Here is a 23,551-nt window from a genome sequence, read left to right as displayed (position 1 = left end):
ATCATGCAGATCATTGATCAGGACTGGAGCAGATCATGAGCAGCATCAGTGGCTCAGCTGAGTTATAAGCCCTGATTAGCGTGCAGACCTGATGAGAACTGCACTGTGCTAGGAGACCCCATTACGTATTACAGTATCGACTTTCTCCTCCTCTTTACACCACTGGCAGAAGAGAATATATAAAAAGGCAAGAAACTCCAAACGTTGGACGAACTCAGCCAAAATTAATCCATCATTTACCCCATCATATGTCAAAACTGTGATCAGCAATCAGAAACCGTGAAATCAGGACTCTGTATAAAATGAAAATATGAACGGTTCACCAGTTTTTCTGTATAGGAAAACTGTATTCCGGAGCAGGAAAACTGTACTCAGTTTAGCCCCCAGAATAAAGGGGATCCTGCAAATCGAAGAGGGAAGGCTGAAACACAACACTAGAACCGAGCACATGACTCAAGGGCAGCACACCAACCCCCTTCTCCCCAGGGATGCCAAAGTCCATCTCTGTTACTACCCCCGAAAGCAGCAAGCAAAGCGAGTTCAGGCATCTGAATCCAAAAGGCTAAACAGCTTCCACGTGTAGGGGCACAAGAAAGCAGGCCCCCTTCCTCAAGTGAGGCAAGGAAATGGCACACACCCAGCTACACCCTAATTGCTTCGTAGTGAGATGTCATCAACACACGCATCTGTGCTGCTCCCAGCTCCCACCAACCCAAGAACCAAACTGGACATCAAGCACCCATCCAACTCGACTAAGGAAAAGCCTGACCCGAAGGAGACTTCTCAAAGCAGCTTTATTGTTCATCCTAACCATCTGACAGTTTCAACAAATAATTAGATAACAAACTACAGTACAAATCAAAACGCGCCTTACAGAGACTCAGGGACTTGGGCTGGAATCAAGACGAGGAAATGAAAACAGGAATCTTAATACCCAGGAGTTCGTTTAGTCTATTTGTTCCCGCCTTCTTTCCCATTCATTTTCTTCAATACCTCCCTTTATCTTTCAAAAAGGATGCAAGTTACAATTAAAACAGTTGCAGCAGTGTTTCAGTAACACAGTTTAATGAGTTTAAAAGACAGGAAATAGCAAAATTAAGACTTATGAAAGAAAGACTACACTGAGTCTTTCCACACAGGGCTTTAAAAGTAGTAGTTACAACGGAAATCATGAAAGCTGTTAGCTTTACTTAACTACTGCGTTGCTTTTACCTACACAAAGTTTATGATAAAAAAGTGTTCTTACATATGCTTAAGAACAAAGATTTATTTTAACTACAGCTACAGTTACTGAAGCACAAGTGTCCAAAGTCATAATCTGCAAAAACTGCTCTACACTTAAGGATTTAAAGTAGAAATGTAAGAGAGGGCACATTTGCAGAATGTTACAATCAGAGCTACGAAAGCTTTTTAAAAACATCTTCCTCAAATAACACAGCAACAAAACATTTCATACGCATGACCATGCATCACTGGGCTATTACATAAGACATTTCAGACATGTAACATGCAGGGGAGGAGAAGAGAAAGCAGCACACACTCCACATATTTCAATAGTTTTGAGTTCGCTCCTGTGCTTAGTTTAATACTTCTGGTTACAACCACAGAATTTTGTTATGCCAACTGCAAAGGCATTTAACAACACAGACATAAATAACTGTTTCTGTTGACAGAAATAAAAACTGAAACCAACTTAAGTGTTGAGAAATATCCAAATAAAACAAATGAAGCAGAATATATAGTAACGGTTTAACACTCATACCACATTCTTTATTTACCAGGAATATTTTGTTACAACTCCTCTTACTCTTTCCCTACCCACAAAACAGTGAAACACTCTTCAAGGTTTATTTCCTATTTTCACATCTTTGCTATAATTTCCAATCCATAAGGAAGCAGGAGAGAACAAGGAAGCTTTGTAAAGCCACTTCACACCCCTAGGAAATGAAGGGGTTAGGCTGGAGGACTCCTATTTATGGTTCTCCCACCCATCTCAATAAAGAACGGATCCAGAATTTGAACTGATGGGAAAGTATCTTAGCAGTAAAACCAGATTTATTGACAGAAAAATAAATAAATTAAAAAGCCCCAAATAAATTAAAAGCAGCAAACAAAGTGAAGTTCGGCAGGCGGCTCTGACGCCGGCAGCCAGCAGCGGTCCCTCCGCGAGCCCGCCCGCCCCGCACAACGACAGCGGCGCTTCCGCGCGAGCAGCCCCCGGCAGAGGGAAAGGGAAACCGGCGCTGCCTCCTTCCCGCAGCTCGCCCCAAAGGCGCGGAGGGACGGCAGGAAGCGCAACTTACGGAGACGCGCGGCGGGAAGCCCGAGAACGCAGCGCCGCGGCCGGGCGGGCCCCGGCCCCCCGCTCTCCTGTCAAACGTCGCGGTTTTGCTCCAACCGCCGACAGCGGCGCAGTCCTCAGAGCGCCAGCTCTTCCTGCAGGACAACAGCGGCGCGGGGCCGAGGCGCCGCCGGTGCGCAGCCTCCGGGCCGGGCCGCCCGCCCGCCGCCTTTGTTCGCGCCAACGGCCCCGAGACACCCCCCCCCCCCGCAATGCGCCCGCCGGTGCGGCCCGCCGCGCTGCTCCGGCGGACCCTGCCGCGGCCCAGCCCGCGGGGCGGCGGGAGGCCGCGCCGCTGCGCGGGGGGCGGGAGCGGACCCCCCCGTCCCCGGCCGGGGCGCCCCCCCCCGCGGCAGCCCCTACCTGCTGCTCGGGCCCCGCGGGAGCGCAGCGCCGGGAAGGCGGAGCCAGCGGGTCGGGCGCGCGGCGGCAGCGGCGGCGGCGACGACGGCGACGACGATAACGGTACCGCCTCCCCCGCGCCGCCCTCGGCCACCCCGCCGCGCCGCCGCCGCCGCCCAGCGCGCCTCCTGCCGCCGGGAGGCCGCGCACGCAGGGCGCCACCGCCCCACCGCGTAGCCCGACCCCATTGGCCGGAACGGCAGGAGGCCGGGCCTTCCCGTTGGCTGGTCACCGATGATTTTGGAAAGTGGCACTTCTGATTGGTGGTGGCTGCTCAGTTCTTTGCTGTTGATTGGCAGGCCGCCTGCCCGCCCGCTCCTCTCCCTTTTCTAGTGGCTAGCGCGCTCAGGCCGGACCTTGGCCCCGCCACCGCCCACTGCGAGCTGCGCCGCGTGTGCGTGCTTGGCCCTGACAGTATCTGCGCCCTGCTCAGCCCGCCGCCTGCATCGCAAAGCGTCGCCGCCGCTCGGTAGGACGGGGCGGTTCACTTTTAAGCCCCCGATTGGTTCCCCGCATCCCCGTCCGCAAGCGGACTGACGTAAGCCACTCCCCGCCTCGCCACACGGGAGCCCTCGCTCCCAGTGACGTCACCCTCCCCCCGCGCCGGCGCAGTAGCCGCTGGGCGGTGAGGCCGGGTCTCTGCTCCGCGCATGCTCTGACGCGGCCGGTGCGCGTGCGCGGTGCGGCGCGTGAGGGAGCGTGGCGATAGCAGCCCCGAGGAACCGTTGCCGGGTGCCTCAGCCCCAGCTGCTGCCGATGCTTGAGACCGACTGTGACGGCGTTAGCGGTCAGCTATTAAACAGCTAACGTTTAAGCGTGTAAATAAAAAATTCCTGTAGGACTGAGTGCAGAATGAGCTGTTGCTGACGGCAGGGACTCAGCAGAGGTGAGAGAAACAAAAAAGAGGGTAAAACCCCCACGCACGGACCAGCAGGTACGCTGCGGCTCAGGCCGTGACGGGCCCCGGCGCGGCGAGGAGGCTCCCCTGAACCCGAGCCGCGGCGGGTCCAGCACGGGGCAGCTGAGGCGAGCTGCCATCCGCATCCCCAGCAACGAGCCCACGCGGAGGTGGAGGTGGAAAGCTTTTGGCCGGTGTCAGCACACTGAACGCTCTCACTCCTAATCGCTCATCCTTTGGGTTTGTAGGCATTACGTGAATTACGTTGCTGATTCTTCCGAGACTGCCGCTAGGATGGGCTCCACACCGGTCATCTGTAGAAAATGGCTTGTTGGGGGTGTCACCAGTGGGCTGACTGCCTTGAGAGCGTTTCAGGTGCAAGGCAGGCTGCAAAACTAAGCCTGAAAATTTCTCCAGGTAAACTTAAATTACTAAAAAGCGACATAAAATATTGTACTTACTGCAGTTGGAAAACAAACCCAATTTTGTGCTAGAATTAAGATGTGTTGAACAAACTATTCAGGTTTTGTAATACATAGTACACTATAAAGCAGGTCCAGAAGCAGAGCAGTGTCTATCTTGGTGCAATGTTAGAGTGGGAGCTGTGGAGTAATTCTGTCCATAACAGGTACAGGGTGCGCAGAATACCTTGAGCATGTGGCGAGATAAATAACAGAAACATACGACCAAATAAGAGTTTAAAGCGTTCTGGGTTTAGATAAATTAAACTAGGAGAGGGTAGCAATTATCTCCCTTTGGTTGTTTAAATTAATTATAGGATATAATAATTAACTACTCATAGGAGAAGAATAGTAGTTATACATCAACTGTCTTGTACTAACTTGTTGTCATGAGTGAATAGATAAGAATTAATCCTGTTATATAATCTGTTTGTCTTGCATTTTAAAATATCATTTGTGGAAGCCTACATGAACTTCTTGGACTATTTTTTGACAATTTCAATTGCTGACCAAGTTACCCTGAGATGAAAAATACAACTTCTTTATTTCTGCCTGTGAGAAAGCTCAAAATATTCCAAAAAGGAATTTGGAAACATCATATTTCTATATCAAGATGGAAATACCCCTGTACACTGTTAAAATATGACTAAAGACAGCTAGAAAATCTTGTAGTTGCTATCTTAGAGAACTAACCTTCTGTCACTAAAAACCTTTTTTAAGTTGACAGAAGAGGCATTTCGTCACTGCACTAATGATCATATAGTCAACATTTTATTTTAGAACACCATTTATTTAGGAGAGTCTCTCCTTTAAAAGTTACATTCCTATAAAATCTGGAAAGATACAATCCGAACAACAGGCAGTGTTACCTGTGTCCTGTTATTTCCAACCAGTGTAAGCAATTCAATTTCTTACTATTTTACATTAAATCCAAACCAGCTATTGCAAAAACAAAATAAACTTTGGGGGGGGGGGGATTAGAAATGGGAATTTCTCAGGCCGCATTTGGATATTTGATAGTAGAAACGATGAGGCAGCTTCTCCATCACAAACACCTCTCATGTTCCCACACCTCTGTTTTCTCCTGTCTTTTGCAAGGGCTGGAATTTGTGCGGGTATATGGTGAAATAGAATAGGGAGTTGATCCGACACAAAAAGAGTGGTTATGTTTCGAATGAAACACTCCCTGATCCAGTTCACCTTGCAGCCATGCAAACAGCTGCACTGGCAACAGCAAAATGCACTTTGAACAATGCCCTGAATTGTCACTGCTCAAATGGACAGAAGAGAATATGCAAGAGAAATAAACAGAGCTGTACAGCACTGTAAGTGGCAGTATTAAGTATCAAGATGTATCACCAGAAAAAAGCTAATGAATATCACTTTATTTTACTAGGTGCATTCCAAAGGACTGAAATTTGGCATTTATAGTAACATGGGTAATTACATATGCCATAGCTGTCCTGGGATATCACTGGACTTCATTGATACTGATGTCAAAACATTTTCCGAATGGGAGATGGACATGCCGAAGCTTGCTGGCTGCTAGTCCAACACGTTGGTTAAAGGATAGGTTTGTTGATTAAGGCTGGCCTAAGAGAAAAGGAAAGACTGGCATGAAGGAGTTTTTCCTAGTTAAGCAATTCAGATTTAGATTATTCTCTTTAAACAAGATCAAAACCCTGTGAAATCTTTGCTGTTGTTTAGTAGTAGCTATGTTTTTCATCCCAATGCTTTTTACCATTCTGTCATGTCTGTCCATACATTTATTAGCTTCAGGTGAATCTAGATACTGAGTTGTGATCTTGTAATGATTTTTTTTTCTGACTGAAATTTCTTAAGTCCTGCATTCCAAAAACATCCAAAATGCCCACTGAAATTCAGTCAGTGAAACAGGCTGCTGTTGTTCTGGCACTGGCTGCTAGTATTTTTCAAGCTTTCTACTTTGTGTCTGTTTTCAGATTCAGCCAATCTACTGCTTGAAAAACATACAATTGTACATTTTTTTAAAAGTAGTTATTGAGCCAGAACAACATATACATTCCATTCGTCTCACTGCTTTACTACAAGCATATGTTACTTGCTGTTAATCTAGAGTTGTGACTTGTAATATTATAATATCCTAAAATTTATATCTCAGTAGTTAATTAAAAAAAATTACTTATGCGTTCCTTTGCTTGGTTTAGTAAAATGGTATTTTGAGCTTAAGGGAGAGCTGGGACCTATAAAGCATTTATGCAGATGCCTTGTTCAAAAATATGGTCAGAATTTTTTTTTAGTATACAGTAGGATTAGTAATTTTTTCCACTACAAGTTTATAAAACAAAATAGGCAAAGATACTTTTCTTGAGCTCTAAAAATATTTCTGGAGGGCAAACAAAACAAAATAGTCTTATTTTTGTAATTCAAATGTTATAAAGCAAATTGCTTTGGAATGTACGTTTGTTACATACTCACTGCTGAAAAGCTGTGAATGATAGTTTCAGATGCATGGAAGAAATCATTTGTTTCAGTTAGTAAGTGGTGCATTCCCTTATCTGCAGCATCTAGTCCTTATCATGCAACACTTCCTGACATTAGGATTACAGTTGACAGGAACTTCTGACGTAAATAAGTTATTCATGGGTAGAGAGAATTCCAGGAACGTGTTCACTCCAAAACTATTTTGTTTTCTGCTGTTTTGAAAGACTTCCTGATTCTTTTCCCAAATGCAGATTTCCATCACACACACACATATATATATGTATACAATGACGTTAAGCTCTTTTCTTAAAAAGTGGTTTCTAACTATGTGGCTATTTCAGTTTGGAAGGAAAAAAATTCTCTCCCTGAATAACATGAAAACAGAAATTTCAGAAAAGATTTTTTTCAACATATGCAAAACCAGTTAATTTGGGGCAGATATGAACATACATTATAGCTACTACAAAAGGAAATCTTCACTGTCAAAGAATGTAAATATAAGTGCCATAAATAATTCACCAAGGTACAGCCTTATATAAGACAACAATATAAAATACAGGACTCATTCATTGAAGGCATGCTCTGGATTATTGGCCTGCATTAACCAGATTGTCTTCTTATAAAGATTTAATGTGGCTTAACTGTTTCAAACCTGCAGAATTAAACCGAACTAAATTAGATTATGAGCAATTGCCTTCTAAAGGAAAGTGGCTTAAACCAAATTAATGCCTTTTATTTTAAATAATCATGTGTAGATTTAACACAGTTTAACATAATCCGTTGGTGGTGGTTGTTTTTTCGCTGTGTTATTCTGGGGTGTCTATACACTATTACTGTTCTATTTTCTGCTACTATTTAACATCCCTCTTGCTTTGAATACTCAGAGGTGAGCATTGCTCTGCACAAAATAAGGGTATCTATTGCATATATTCTTGTAGCTGGCCAGCTACAAGATTAGTCTAGACTCTTTTCCTCTGAAAGCCATTGGAGAACAGAACATCCTATGCTAAAGAACATTTAACTAATTTTTGTTGGAAGTAAAAAGATTTTTTTTGTGTGTGTGGACTTAACCTGCTTATTCTTTTTCAAAATCTATGTATCATTATTTAGTTACCCTGAGACTTGAACTAAACAGTATAACAGTATTTTCCTACAGAAATGGCATGTTGAAAAAGCGTGTTTATGACTTAGTCCTCAAACAGCCAGTGATTTCTTCTGTCACTAAGCAACTGATGATGGTGGAGGTACAGCAGAGTATTTGGAGAGAAGAGAAGGAATGGGGAAAGAGAGGGAGCCTTTGAAGTTGTTCAGAATAGTAGACACATGCTGTGAAAGAAGCTGATAAATTCTTATACTTACGCTTTCTCAAATGATATTATTTCACTGATAACATGTATGACATACTTGTATACTTTTCGGTTCTAGGTAACAACTCTAAGTACAACTTACTGAGTGAAATATGTAACCTGTGAAGAAATATTAGTGATATTCAAGATAGTTTATCAGTTATTGAATGGCATGGAAATAACCAGCATACACTGCAGCTGGCCCAGGAAGGTGAAAATATCCAGATACGGTAAGCACATTTTTTAAATGAAAATACTAACTGCAACAAAACTATGTACAGATAACATGCTGAGTTACATGTTCACAAAGACAGCTATGATTAGTGGACCAGACAAATGTTAAGCATTAGCACATAGAGGAAATTAATCCACTACTCCAAAGACTATGAATCAGAACTCTTGGGATTAATCCTAATTCTTCACTGACACACTGCATAATCGTTTTAGCTTTTCTTTATACGCTTCAAAGTATTAAGTTATTATGTAATCAGAGGTATTTGTATGCCTCATGAGTTCATAATAATACAGATACGAGCACTCATGTATAGCTACAAGGCACGTTCAGCAGTTAAACGCTTAACTTTTATGGTATAAACCTGATGTTAATTATAAACACCTTTGATTTCCTGAGGAAAATATTTAGCATTTTTTAAAATTAATTTAATATTCCTTGCTTTTTAGAACATTGTATGAAACTGTTTAAGCCAGTAAAACGATTAAGGGTTTTTGTCTTGGAATTGATATAGAAACATGAGAGTCATATCTTTTACATAAAACATATTAAACATATATTGTATTAGCATACAATACAGAGTATCTTGTTTTCATTTCAATCCTAATCGGCAGTAAAAATTAAAATCTAATAAACAGTCATTTTGTAAGGGCCTGTAGCAACTTCTAGACTATTTTACTAAATCAAAGATGTGTATTGGCCCTCTTGAGTAGCAGAGTCAGGATTCAGTAGACCAGCAGAGGGCACAAGTCACACTCCTGTACTTTTTGCTGTCATGGCCATGCCTACTATTTGTGGGACTTGAATTCTAGGGAGTATCTATAGGCTTACTTCAGCTGATCTAAATCCACCTAAAAGTAGAAAGGTAAGAATTTTTTTAGGTTGCAAGATTCAAAATTGGAAATGACTTCTTGAATTAACAAAGAAGGAAATTCAAGCTATTTCACTGCAGTATTATAGCACACTGAGAACCAATGTATTGAGTGGGGCTAGTTGAAATTTGTTAATGCCAGCCATCACTGTGAGCATTAACTTCAGGCCTCCAAATAGACTATGAAGATAATCATGAGGAAAATACATAGCAGTGTGACAAAAGTGTGGATGACTGGTCTAATAAGCATATGAACAGAAAAGATGACCATTTTCCAAAACCAGTATGGGCAACCTGTTAGAAGCCTTCTAAGGGAAGGGGAAGGGATTGGTGCATGTCTCTGCTGTTACCTTCTCTTAAGTATAGTAAGGATTAAAATAGATAGGTGTTTTCCATAAGTAGATGGGAGTTAGATCTAGTTTTCTTGTTTTATTTTCCCAGCTAGCTTTATTCCCTAATATATCTGAGGCTTAATCAGATCTCTCTTAGTATGTTTACAAACAATCAAGTTGCACACCTCATTCTGGCAGAGGGAGGAGAAAAAAAAAAAAAAAAAAAAAAAAAAGAGGTATTTGTTAGGCTGCCAGTCGTATTACAGTTTAGAATGTCTTCTAATGGTGTCACACGTTTAAACAGGAAGGGTGCCAAACTGGAACCACATGAAGCCATACCTGAAAGTGCCCTTGAGATGAGTGAAGAACTACCCAAAACCACTCTTTAGGTAGGCTGTCCTGAAAACACAGTAGTTAATTTTTTTAATTCATTACACTCAAAGGTACCTAGCTAAGATAACCTTGCTAAGTGTTAGTTCTCCAAAGTATGTTAAAAGATGCAAATAAAATTTGTTTCTGGACTAGAAAATTGAAGACAGGTTTGCAAAGCCAAACAAAGAGCTGTGAAACGCAATTTAACAATAAAAGGGAAGACATAGGGCATTTTGTATTAATTCATGGGTTGAACGTCCATTACAGTTTGGAGCACATCAGGAACACACCTTCCTGTCTGAATTTACCTCAAAGGAATCCAGGTCACATGCTCTGAGATGACTCTATAAAGTGAGGCAAAGCACAGTAAATGGGGACAATCAATTTAGCTCACTTCTGAGCCAAAGTAAAATGCTAACCTTTATACACAGTTTGCCAGTTAGATTGGTCTTGGCAGGAATGATCTTCCTGAAGAAAATTTTATGTGGGACCTTTGTATAAACAAGTAGGGACCAAACTAGATCTTCTCTTTTTGCAGTCAGGTATCCTTATCATGAAGGCTGAGCCTGTTCTGCAGGCACTTTTTTTTTTTTTTTTTTTTTCCTGTCACTACATAAGAGAATCTTTAATTCTTTTCACAATTTCAATAGAAAGGATAGAGGTAACACCCACTTACAAACCTCTTTAGGCTGGTGATCAGATTATGCTTTTGGTAGATGAGCTAAGGAGCTTAAATTTCTTCAAAGGTTCTAAACCATCTCTCTAATATCCTGAAAGCTATAATAGCTAAATTGATCTTTAAAAAATACACATCTGATTTCTTACTTCTAAAGAAAAAAGAGTAATACCTGCCTTGCTTTTGCTTTTATATATATATGTGTGTGTGTGTGTGTGTGTGTGTATATATGTATATATATATATACACACACACACACACACACACACACATCTATACACACACACACATATATATATCTCAATCCAATAACAATGGAAACTGGAATTAACAAATCAGAACCTTGTCTGCTTCCCTGTAGGCTTAAGTGAAATGGCTAAATGTTACACTTCTCCACAGCTTAGCCCTGCTCTTTGCCCTGATAAATCATATCCACTTGGCTAAAATAGGAAGTCCCCAATCATTATATTGGCTTTTATGTATCCCAAACTCTCTGCATATACTATGTAGGAAGCTAAGGCACTTTATAAAGAACCAGCTGTCATAATGCCCAGTTATAGACCAATACTTTAACTGCTGCAAACAGTATAAGCAGTTATTCATCATCAAATCATAACTGCCATCTATATTCTAAAAGGTCAAGCAGTCATCCAAAACTCAGGCTTATATGCACTAGTAAAAATGACAAAGTATTTTCAAGTTGACTGAGTTCAAAAACAGACTTAAGGAATTCTTCAGTTTTGACACTAAGACATCCCAAGGTTTGGGAGTTTCAAGTTCTTAAGAGCAATGTTTGCTTTATTTCCTTCTACTTTTATTTTAGAGAACATGCTGAAAAACAAAATCATTGTAATAATCAGTCTGCTACAAACACAGTGGAACAAAAGCAGCATTGACAAAACTAACAAATCCTATGCATACACTGGAGAACCCTAACTGAATGTAAATAAAGCTTTACTTAAGGAGTGGCCACACTTTGACTTTCAAAGAAAATACTTTTTGACAGAAAAACAAAGGAGAACAAACTTAGCTGATAAATTTGATCCAGCTTATTTCTGTTTATTCTTGTTTTTACCTTACTGAGCATGTTTCCTTTTTCCTCTTACTATCACTACTGAAATACACGGTTCAAAATACAGCTTTTTCAGAGGGCAGGGGAGAGAGAAGTTGTTTTGGGCTTCTCCCCATTACACAGACACTTTCCAGATAAAATTTACTTCTAGCACTCACCCTTTATTCCTTCCTGGCGATTTTCATCCCAATTCTTGACCTTTCTTGAGCAGCAAAAGGTTTTAAAATACAGAAAGGATAAAAGAATGTAGTGGGTTTTTTTTAACTGCAAAAAATGGTAAGTGCTCTCTATTAACAATCAGAAATGGATTCAGGACAATTTTTGACATGTGTAAATCAAATCCATCATCAACACTCATTTCACAAAGTGATCTAGCCCTCAACCAAAATTTTAAAAATGTGTCAAAACTAGGTATTAGAAAATTGTGCTACATTTTCCTTTCACTCTCTCCTCTAAGGAGAAAGTGCAGATTATTTGCTTCAAATTAAAAAAAATAAAACCTAGAAAGATCATAACTGAAATTCTATCAAAGGTTGTTTGTCAAACTAGAAGGATTAACATTTTTAAAAAAGTTGTATCAGTGAACCACAAAAACATGAGAATGAATGCTGCCATGGATACCCTACAGAAGTACTTTCTAAAAGAATTTTCTATTGCATCTGTCAGTCCCTCATCTTTGTATTCAAGCCAGTAAGACTATAAAATGCTAAAGACAGGAATTTAATTGATTCGCTACTAAAGTTGAAATAAGTGAACATCTGAAGTTAATGATTCCATATGGAATTATTCTGAAGAAATTAATATCTGAAAGAATATGGTTAGCTCATTTGCTTCTCATGTGAAAGGGTCTGTAGCCCCCAACAGAATTTACTGCTCAAGAATTCAGGAAAGCAAGTGTAAACTATAGTGCTACTGCTGCTTAATTTAGTAGCACTGACTTAACTTCTGTGGTCTGTATTGTAAGCATGTAAAAATAATCTGGATATACCTAAACATATAATCACTTCTGAAATTACATATAAGAGTACCACGAATATTAGCCAGCACAATATACTTGATTTCACAGAGTTTGCATTTTGAAGTATGGAAGAGAATCCTGATGAACGGACAGTTCACAGTGGCGGTTACGAATAACGGCACTGATGGAGCACCAAAACCTTTCACAACAAACTCAGTACATCTGGGTATCAGCAGGAATGTAGGATACAGGAAGTAATGGAGCAAATGTTTTCAGAAAACTTTGCAATTTTGTTTACATAGAAGTTGCTCCAACAGGCATGGTCCTGCTGTTTCTCATATGTTTATGTTAATCAGTTTTCCTTTATTCCATGCTCTTTTAATCTACTTTATAAAGCCACTCTGGTGTCTAACCAATTGTACTTCCACAAAATGGGGTATTTATATGCTACGGGACCCAAACAAAACAAACCTTAGATGGTATTTTTTTAGTGTACCACATTCAAATTAAAAAATGTGGCACCACACCCATCAGCTGCATACAAAGAAGGTTTTAAATTGACAGGAGAGTTAGCATTCTTCCAGACCTCAGCGAGGAGCATGTATAATTATGCTAAGTCATTGTCAGATGCTATTTTGAAAGAAAATATTGGCTGCCTTTTGTGTGTGCGTGTCTGTTGGGGGGGGGGGGTGTACATGTCTGTGTGTATTTGGCATATCAGCCTTGATAACTCCTGTCTTTAAAAATACAGCGTTATTATTCATGATAGAATAAGCAGCCAATAACATGCTTTAAAGCACAGAAATAGGACAAAGAGCTAGATCTTCCAAGTTTATATCTGTGCCTTGCCCCGACTTTGTATGTGGCTTCAGCTGTCCCGTGTCTTATTTTAAAAACTGACAGTAGCTGAGTTTTACAGATTTTAATACTTACCTTGCTCTTGCTATGATCAGCTGTTTAAATAAAAATGTGCTTTCTTCTGTAAACTCTTGAATCCCAGGTATTAGATAGTTTCATACATTTTCCTTTCTGTTAGCTTCTAAAGACAGTAGGGATATACCGGTTTAACTGAGTACAGAATCTAACATACAGTACATATTATTTAGTCTTGAGACTAAACATACAGACTTACACATAAATAAAGTGTAAAGTTTCTCTGGCTGGCAGCTGAAATGTTTTAGTATTGAACCTACTGCTATTCCTTCCATATCTCAAAAGGCTCTCCTAAATTATTTTATTATCAAATATTTTAATGAATAGAACACCTTTTATTGCAGAAAGAAAGGCTAAATTGTGTTTATTAAGTTTTTCTCTACTATAAAAACATGGTCCACTTCAGATGTGCATAGTCCCATCTTACAATACATCAATCAGTGTTAAATAAACCCTCTCCCAATTAGGCTATCCCTTCCCTACTCCTTGAGCCTAATCTTGACTTTACTTTTTTCCAGCCAAAGGCTGCTTATAAGAAGTCTTTCTGCTAACAGAACAGGAAGTTCCTTATCTCCTAAAGTTGTCAGCTCCAAAGTTAATTATATGCTTTAAGCAGATAGAAGACATGCCTTGGTCAAAGAGAAACTGTTTGGTCTGGTACAAGAAATTTGAGGGCCTGTGGCACGCACAGTAGGTTAAATGATCTGACCATAAGCTTTTTGAAATGACAAGTGGCTTAAGAAAAAATTACGGTGGGCAGAGGCCAAAACAAAGTGAATGATTTAATGGTGTAAAATGCAAAATTCAAACACCAAGAAAATGGAAAGAAGCAACCTACCCATAAGTAGTTACACCCCTTGTTTTGATGGTGACCCTTCTCTACAGGATTCTGCTGCTGGATGTTCTCACAGGGGTTCATAAGTCCAGTATTTCAAGTAAAATTAGGCCTGCTGCTACTCCTCCTCTTCCTTCAACTTGCAGTCATAGGGATCATAAAAGGACTCACCTATCTCTAATTCCAGTCCTTCCAGTTGTGGGGTAATGAGCTAATTATGCAGATTACAGAAAACTGAAGGGGGGAAGCAATGTGTGTGTTATGGAACAAAATGTTTCTTTCTTTATATGAAAATGATCATTTAGTGCTTACATTATTTTTATCCAAAGGAAAATGCATTCCCTTACCTTTGATCCAGGATGACGAAGCTACAGAGAATTAACTACTTTGCTTTACATTGTAAGTCTACTTCATTGCATGCATATGCAATGAAGTTTGCACACATCCATGAGTAAACTATTTATTGTTCATAATATTCTATTTTATTGGAAATGAAAAAATGAGTTTTCAGCAGCAACTCAACACAAGAGTATATATGTGAACATGCATTTGGAATGGTGATGTACAGTATTAATTTTTGTTTTTTCAGATAAATACTAAGTAGTTTTTTTCCTTTGGTGGCTACCAGAAAGAACAAATCCAAATGAAAATTCAGTATATTATTATACAGAATAAATATGAATTGGAATTGCTTACATAATTGAGTTTGGGTGTGCCTCCCCTTGACCCGCCATTCTAAATAAGACTTGGAAACAAGCAAAGATTATCTGTTCCTGGCAAATCCTTCCTAAGGATTACATGAAGCATAAACTAATGAGGGTTTATCTTTTCTTCTGAGAGGGAAAACAACTAGAGCAACATTAAAACATTAATATGGTATTAAAAATAATTAAAAATACAGAAGTAGGAAATTAAAAGGAAATTAAATAAATTCTCATAGCAGTATTAAATCACCATTATGGTTAAATAAGTGGATCTTGAGCTTCACGTGTAAAATTCAGAATACTCCATGTATGCAATAGTGTTTTGCTCAGTGAAGTAAAAACATCTAATATGTAGAACCTGAGCATTTAAAAAGATAGTCTGAATATTGTTGGCATAAAATTTTATATGCAGCACCATAGTATCCCTGTTTTTGGCTACCATGGTCATAAAAAGCTAGACAAAATTTCTAGCATTTAAAATAATTTTAATGAAAATACTTACATTAAAAAACTGAAAACACAATTAGACTGTACTACGTTCTACATCATAAGAAAGGAAAATTTATTTAGTATTTGCCATCTGAAAGAGTTTAAATGCCTATTTCTGAATACAAGTGCTTATTTCTGCAAACTAGTCAGTGAAAGGCATAACCTAAATTTGAAACTAGGAAGAAGGTCTCACAGGATTGAACTACTTTGCTACTGGTCATCTTTTGACTGCTGGTTCTTGAGATCACCTATGACTTGATGCTATACAGTTTTAGGGTTAAACGCTTTAAAGAATTTAAATCCATTTAGCAAGGTTCACACAAACCAAATGAATGGAAAGCTATTCTTTCTAAAGTTTTACTATGGTTGATTCCTTGTTTCACTGACTTTTGTTACTATCTCACCACCCTGATGCCAATTAGCAAGGTATATTACACACGGTATAGCAAACTCCCTTACTCTGTATAGTAAATGCAAACAGATTAGCAGTTCCATCACTGGGAACAAACGAGGTACTTCCATGACATTTGATGTGTGAATTTTATAATGACATCTCATATGTAGTTAAAACTTTTTCTCTTTTACACACAGGAACATAACATTCTTTATAAATCCTATTTTAATGCATACAGCCCTTCTGTGTGCTTAGGATGGTATGTACTTTATTATATTACAGATTAGTTTATACTGAAACCAGTAGACAAGAATTTTTTTAGATTGCTTCCTATTAAATTCAGTAAATACAATATTACCACTAGGATTTTTTTTTTTTTAAACAAGAAAGAAATGTATGTATTTAGATCAGGTCATCTTCCTTGTATTAAAAAACAACACAAAACAAAAAGAATGACCAATGCTTAAGACTTAAACTCACTGGTCTCCTAGTTTTTAATTTGTACAATGGAGATTAAAGTATGCAATATTTGCATATCTCTTTGAAGATTCAGTGAACTCTGTAAGACCTAAGAATCATCATCTTCCCTGAGCACTATAACTTTTACAAGGTTTGGGTACTTTACTTCAAGTGCTGCCTCCAGACTCAACTGTTTTCTTAGCTTTCTCTGATAGTAAATCTGCAAATGGAGTCATCTTCTTGCAAATGTCCTGAATGTGTCTTTATCTTGCCCATAACTAATCACTTTTAAAGGACCAGAAGGCCTATAGAATCATAAACTCCTTCCTAATTTTAAGAAAACGTATTCTCAATCCAGTAATTGATACTGCAAGGAAGTATAGACTTAAGCCTTTATAATTACAGGATATAAAAATTGTTCTAAATTGTTTATATTATGTTGGCATTTGTTGCTTTCCAAATATAGTGAAAAACAGGCCTGCATAGAAAACCATGGCCCAGATTTGAGAACATATTTAAACTCCTACCTGCCACTGAAATTAGAGTCCCAGCTTCTCACTGGAAATCAAACACCGGCTAGTGGCTAAAGCAAACGTTTCATTGAATGTTGACCTATGCGTTTTGCACTTCTACTCCGTGCATAATCTTCAGCAAATTACTATTACATATCTTGGCTGATTTGAAAGCATCTGATTTACTTCAGCTGTAGCAAATCATGATTTTAGTGCTGAAGGTTCTCTGGTTCCAGTTACTCCTATCCACACTGAAAAGGCAAAGAGAAAAAATTAGAACGACTCCAACAGCAAAGAAAGAGATCCAGAGCCTGCTTGACAAGTGACAGTTTCATATTTCAGTTGTTCAGCACTATCAAACCCCACTGCCTTTTGATCCCACAGGTCTTAACATGCCAGTTTTCTGGTATTTACTTCTTCCCTACTTATAAGAAGTTCTCTAGACAGCAGAAGTGATACAGTCGCTTTTCCTGTGGATCAGTGCTTCATTGTAATGCCCTCAGATAATTCTCATATCCCAACATTCCCTGTCCTTTAGTACTTCCAGTTTTCTTTTGTTTCTCAGCAGGATGTTCAGTAACTTCTTAGTTCCCAGGACAGTTTTAATGGAGTTTAAATCGTTCAAAAACATATCTTGTGCTAACTAGCCTGGAACAGGTAAGGATTATATTCTATTCACCTTACTTCTGATGAAGATGTAAGCTAGAGTTTTTATTCTCTACCCAGTGTTAAATTGTGATAAGACTCTTGACAGCTGAGGAAGCAGACTTCATGAATGAAAAGATCATGGAAGAAAGCTGTCATAGCAGCAGACCAGTGAGGTGTCACACCATCAACAGAAGGAAGACCACCACAATAAGAGATGAATGAATGAATGAATAAGACAAAACTCTGCATTTTTGTCAATTTAAAACATTAAATGAGAGAATGAAGAACCAGTAGACATACTAAAAGAAAGAGTTACACAAAATCCTGATTAATATGTGTATTCCTGTCTCTTCCCTGTCAGTGGAATGTAATCTACACTGTCTCTATAAATCCATAGGCTACCTTCATCTTGAATACTGCGTACAGTTCTGCAGTTTCCCCCCATGTCAGAAAAAATATAATAGAACTGGAAAAAGATTAAGATAAGAGCAACATGGACAAAGACTTCTCAGTCTGGAGGAGGTATGACTGAAGGAGGACATAAGAGAGGTCTATAAAATCATGATCAGCATGAAGACAGTGAATAGGGACTGAATTGTCTTTTTTTTATGTAGAACAACTAGAGACATCAAATGAAGCTAGCAGGCATGAGGTTCAAGACAAACAAAAAGGATACGTCTCTGCATGTAACATAAACTGTAGAACTCCTTGCTGCTAGGTGTTGTTAATGCTAAAAGTTTATGTGGATCCAAAGGAACAGTGGACAGCTTAACAGAAAAGCTGACATGAATTCCATTCCTAATAGCAACTATGAAAAGGGGGTTTGGAATTTCCCTTTTTGTAATAAGCTGTCTTTGATTAGAAATTTAATTTCAAAACAGTGAGTTAAAGTGGTGGGAAAGTAAGTCCTTATGAAAAGGGTGCTGCTTCTGTTTATGACAAAACTGTATAGATAATAAAAGCAGACAAACAGTCTCAAAAGTCTTTCAGTTCAGTACATATTATTTCCCCAGTGCATTTGCACAGCTTATTTGCCCTGCCTGCCCTGCCTGCAGGGCATAGTTTCTTGAAAACCTTTAGGCAAAGGGAAAAAAAAAAAAAAAAAAAAAAAAAAAAGATATTGGAGTCTCTTTCTTTGGCAAGATGCAAGCAGCAACTTGGTTGCTGCTATCTGCCATCGTATCACAAAAATCATAGAATCCTGTAGGTAGGAAGGGACTTCTGGAGGTTCCTAGTCCAACTTGCTGCTCAAAGCAGGTCCCATGAAAGCAGATTGCTCAGGACCATGTCCAGTCGAGTTATGAATATCTCTAAGGATGGAGATCCCATAGCCTCCCTGGGCAAGCTGTTTCAGGATTTGACCACCTTCTTTGTCAAAAATTCTCATACCAATTTGGAATTTCCCATGTTCCAACTTGTGCTCGTAGCCTCCTGTTTTGCCACTGTGCACATCTGAGAAGAATCTGGCTCCATTTCCTCTACACCCTCCCATTAGGTATTTGTAGACAGCAGTAAGATCTCCCCTAACCCTTTCTTCTTTACAGCTGAGCAAACCCACCTCTCTCAGCCTCTCCTTGTATGTCATGTGCTGCAGCCCTCTGACCAGCTTGGTGGCCTCCACTAGACTCACTCCAGCATGTTAACGTCTTTTTGGTACTGGGAAGCCCAAAACTCACAAGTCTTACAAGTTCCAAACATGGGAAGAATCACTTCCCTCTAACCTGGCTGGCTACTGCTTGCTAATGCAGCCAGCATGCAGCTGGCCACATTTACAGCAAGGGTACGCTGCTGACTCCTGCTCAACTTGTTCATCACAAGCCCCAGGTCCTCTTCTACAAAAGTGCTCTCTAGCCAGTCAGTCCCCAGCCTGTCCTGCTGCATGGCGTTATTCCATCCCAGATGCAGGGCTTTGCACTTGCCTTCACTGAACTTATTAAGGTTCTTGTCAGCCAATTTTTCCAGTTTGACTAGGTCCCTCTGAGTAGCAGCCCTGCCCTCCAGTGTATCAACCACTCCCCCCAATTTGGTATCACTTGCAAACTTGCTGAGAACTCACTCTATCCCATAATGCTGGTCATTAAGTCAGACATTTCAAGAACTCAATTTGATATAGCCTGTATAAAAGAAAGAAAGTCAAACATCTTTCCAGTGATGTGCCAAGGATTTCAAATCTTGTTTAATAAAAATGGAAAAGTTGCATTGCTAAATCTTTTCTTATCTAGATATAAAATTAAAAGTAACCCCAGGTTCCACCAGAAGCAGGCCCCAACTCTTTTTCTGGGTGCAAATGTTAAAATTTAGAACTTGACTTACAGTGTATAAGAAATCTGCTGGAAGACATGGATGACTATCAAAAGTTAAAAGCTAAAAAGTCAGAAATCATTTACGGAATCCTTCCCCAGAACTAGCCAGTCTGTGGCTTTGCTCAAAGACAGATGATATATTTCCATATCATAAAAACAGACAGTTGCATCAGTATGTGTATGTAGCTGGTACTCCAAGAACATACTTGGGCAGCAGCAATCTGTTGTTTGCTTGGGTGATTGAATGCACACGATGGATTTTGTACTAATAGCCTTTATACGTAAGGAGCAGAGGGTAAGATCTGGAACAGAACAAAATAAAATCAAAGGATGATGAAAAAAATGTAGGAGTAAATTAGCTCCTCTGTGTACATTATAACTGTAAACCAGTTTACAAAAAGGTTTTTAGAATAACAACCTTTCCAGCACACAACTGTCTGTTATGGGCAGCTACATACTAGCATTGCATTTTTGCAGAATGGTCAGAATAACATGGCTGCCAAACAGCGTATCAAGAGCAATGCCACAAATGTGGTTCCCAAAATTCGCTAAAAACATATTATCCTACTCACAGGCTTATTATTACAAGGACACTCCAGTTTACACTATAGGGTGGTATATTCCTAAATCAAAGCTGGATTTTGTATATTTGAAATAGATTTGTAAGATAATACCAAGTAGTACATTGCAAAATATTATAAACAGTTTTAGCAGAATGTTTTCTGATCTGCCACGTGAGCTTATTTCTGCAACCTATGCTTTGTAACTCTTGGAACAACATCCCCACCAACATGAGCTGAAAAAAACACTGGTAAACAGGAAGCTTTGGTTGTGAAAAGGAATTAAGAGAGGATGGAAATACATGAAAGAGAGGAAACCCAGCCAAACCTCTAGAAATGGGAACAAACACTGCACTAAGGACCCTGAACATTTCCAAATACTGGTATAAAGCAAGACTGTTCTTTCTTGTGAAGATGATGATGATAAAGAAGTTGATTGTATACTACTTGGACATTCAGCACCTGAAGGAACACTCATGTAAGGAGATGTATTCCAGGCCGAACCTCTCTCCCAGTTCAATGTTTAAGAAAAGTGTGGGGTAACACAGGGACAGTTGCCAGGTATGGCAGTCAACTAAATACAGTTTAAGGTCAATTCACTTACTGCTGAGAAGCAGCTTTTCTGTTCTAATTATCCTGATACCTTCACAGTAAGGCACATGTTTTCCTTCCCTGTTTTTCTCCAGGAGCCAGTGCCACAGAACCACTCACTCTGGGGATTAAGCTACTAATCCGGGAATCAGAAAACCAAGGTTCAGTTCTCCAGCTCTGCTATAGCCATCATATAAGACCTAAAGCAAATTACCTTGCCTGCACTGCCATCTCCTAACAATGGGAAAAATAGCTCTTTCACCATTCTTGATGAGTTAGCTTAGTTCATTAATTCAGTGGGCCATTTATACGTCTTACAAAGTACATGTCAAATGCTTAATATAGTTGGATCCAGATTTTGTGGGACTTCATTCCGATACCTATATACCCTAGTATTTCTATAATCATCAGCATTAACAGAGATCATAATAGTCAAATGCTCAATATACATACATTTGGCCAAAGTAGGAATTCACTGCTTTTTAATTTCTCAGTTAAAAAAAAACCTGAACTGCTCTTATTGCAGCTTTGCCGCTGTTGTTTCACTCTTTTCCAAGTCACCACCTTCATCTGCTCACAGGTAACCATGTAACCTGCACTTACATTCATCATATTTTAGACTATTCTAGCACTCTCCATCAGCATTTTAACATTTTGGATTAATGTACACTAACATTTTCTTGTGTGTGCAGAGTAATACTCTTATTCTATAAATAAGAAATTGAACCACAGACATTAGAGACGAAACATATACTACTAACTTAGTTAGCCATAATACTGTAAGGTAGTGAGCATGTTCTTCAGTTTAACTGTGTCTCGATTAATTTAGTCCTCCAATTTAATGGACAACTTACTCAAAACTATCACTGAGCACAAGCAACCTTGTTTGAGAAAGCATATTTGAAAAGCAAAGGTTTCCCCCTGTGGCACAGCTCCAATTCATGTGAGAATTCATCAGTAGCACAGAAAATGTCACTTGTCACATACAACCTATAACATTTACTAGATACTTCAGATGAAGACAAAGGAACATGACAATAAGTAAATATGATATATCTGCACCACCATAAAGTTTCATCTTTAAAGGGTATTTTAAATCTCATTTAAAATCACTCTATTATTGTAATCCATATTAACTTTCAATCTCCTTTTAATACCTCTTCTTAGCCATATACCATGGCGATTAATTGGACAACTTAATTCCCTCTTGAATTACTTCCTTCTACACAATTTAATTTTTTCCCCAGTTTCACTAGATGTTCCTTTAAAGTCTTAATAAAATTCACAGGAAACAGAACTCCTGACCTACATTCCTTATATCATTACTTAATATACTTTTTGTCATATCACCTCTTTGTCTAATTTCTAATAGTAGCAGTTGTAGTCATTTCAGTCTCGTATGATTTTTCAGTGGTTGTAGGATTACTTTCCTTCCTTAAGAGAAAACGTATCTCTAAATCAAAGATAAAAAGGATGCGAAGCATGTGTAATGAGAAGGGGGAAAAAAGTGCTTATACACATACACAAAAGCTATCACCTGATGACCTCAGAAATTTATGACATTACATAAAATCAGTTATGACCTCTTGTCTGCTCTCCACAAAAATGTATTAAAATTTCTTAAAAATAATTAATTATATGCTCTGTAGAAAGCAGAAGCTATTAGAAACCTGATAGCTTAGTTTTGATCTCTCTCCTGTTTTAGCAGAGTACTTCCCAGGTCACAGATCCAAACAGGACAGTATTGATCTAATTCAAACTGTTTATATATAAAGTATTCAGCAGGTACTTAAATACTATATTCCTATAATAATTTTTATATCTATTAGTCTGTGTACAATCTGTGCACACAACACCATCCTTAAATGTGAGTAGCGTGAAACTTTGTGACGGTTTGATACTATGCACATAAGAATTAGATAAAAATTAACCAACTTAAATTAGAAAAAAAAATCAACTTGCTTTGAAATCAAACTCAAGCTAAGTGCACTAACACATTGCATCAGTCTCCTAAAGAACAAATATGTCATGTAATTCACGTTGCTCCTCTGGATACTGTTTTTATTGTTATATCCAATGGTATGCTGGATGGGACACTGTTCAACTGGAAATTTCACTAAACTGGTATTGAACACTATTAAAGCATTCTAATAGGTGTGACTTATGGACCGGAAGAGTCTGTAAACAAACACAATACAAGTGACAGTATGAAAACAGAGTAACTGTAATTAGTGATGTGACTCCATGAGTAATATGAAAATTACTTTGACCTAGTTGATGGCAGTAGCAAGAAAGTCTTACAAAAAAAAAAATCTATCCCAAATGAATAGGTTTTCTATTATGATTAGTACATTACCAAGACTTTTTCATGATCATTGACAGCATCTGTACTCATCATGGATGCTATTTTTCCAGTACACACGTCCATCCTTGACTAATATGTGTAAATCTCCCTTGGGAAGCACAGTGGCAGCTATGGTCCACCATGTCCACAACACCCAAAAGACTGGGAGAGAGGTAACAGCTGGCAGCATATCACAGCTCACTGATGCCACACATGCAGCCAGTGGGGAGTCACGGGTACACAGCGAGCCTGCAGCAAAATCACATAGCAGAGTCTGGCACTGCTGACTTTCCTGCCCCTCTAGAACACAGCCTCTTGAGCTAGAAACCCTGCATCCTTCTGGCTTGTCAGGTTC

At 39.2% G+C, this 23,551-nt stretch overlaps 3 protein-coding genes and 1 long non-coding RNA gene across 15 annotated transcripts in view; 2 read left to right on the top strand and 2 right to left on the bottom strand.

Annotated features, from left to right (window-relative positions):
* The window catches only part of ZC3H7A (zinc finger CCCH-type containing 7A), a 29,925-nt gene extending 27,088 nt beyond the window's left edge, over positions 1–2,837 (bottom strand). For 2 of the 3 annotated variants that reach the window (XM_064520366.1, XM_064520367.1), the window contains exon 1: positions 2,705–2,837. The gene's annotated coding sequence lies outside the window, so the exon portion shown is untranslated. Of the gene's footprint in view, positions 1–2,303; positions 2,447–2,704 lie in introns of those variants that run through there. The other variant, XM_026096377.2, reaches the window with a different exon arrangement.
* A 182-nt stretch (positions 2,838–3,019) lies between these two features.
* The window catches only part of PLA2G10 (phospholipase A2 group X), a 33,955-nt gene continuing 13,423 nt past the window's right edge, over positions 3,020–23,551 (top strand). Inside the window, exons 1-4 of one of the 9 annotated variants that reach the window (XM_064520380.1) lie at positions 3,228–3,629; positions 3,890–4,058; positions 5,201–5,427; positions 7,991–8,141. In XM_064520380.1, the coding sequence (XP_064376450.1) occupies positions 8,084–8,141 (58 nt within the window). In that variant the 5' untranslated portion in view covers positions 3,228–3,629; positions 3,890–4,058; positions 5,201–5,427; positions 7,991–8,083. Of the gene's footprint in view, positions 3,630–3,889; positions 4,059–5,085; positions 5,428–7,990; positions 8,142–9,650; positions 9,736–14,551; positions 14,592–17,476; positions 19,598–23,551 lie in introns of those variants that run through there. The other 8 variants (XM_026096424.2, XM_026096425.2, XM_026096421.2 and 5 more) reach the window with 8 other exon arrangements.
* Positions 5,473–23,551, bottom strand: part of BFAR (bifunctional apoptosis regulator) — a 40,177-nt gene continuing 22,098 nt past the window's right edge. The window contains exon 8 of one of the 2 annotated variants that reach the window (XR_003258601.2): positions 5,473–5,695. The gene's annotated coding sequence lies outside the window, so the exon portion shown is untranslated. Of the gene's footprint in view, positions 5,696–15,121; positions 17,002–23,551 lie in introns of those variants that run through there. The other variant, XR_010391627.1, reaches the window with a different exon arrangement.
* LOC112981085 (uncharacterized) lies at positions 17,001–22,201 on the top strand. Its single transcript, XR_003258603.2, has 2 exons — positions 17,001–17,407; positions 20,948–22,201. It is a non-coding gene; the product is annotated as an uncharacterized LOC112981085 (long non-coding RNA).

The sequence above is a fragment of the Dromaius novaehollandiae genome, chromosome 14, assembly GCF_036370855.1.
Source record: "Dromaius novaehollandiae isolate bDroNov1 chromosome 14, bDroNov1.hap1, whole genome shotgun sequence".
NCBI lineage: Eukaryota > Metazoa > Chordata > Aves > Casuariiformes > Dromaiidae > Dromaius > Dromaius novaehollandiae.
This window is presented reverse-complemented; position numbering and strand designations above follow the sequence as displayed.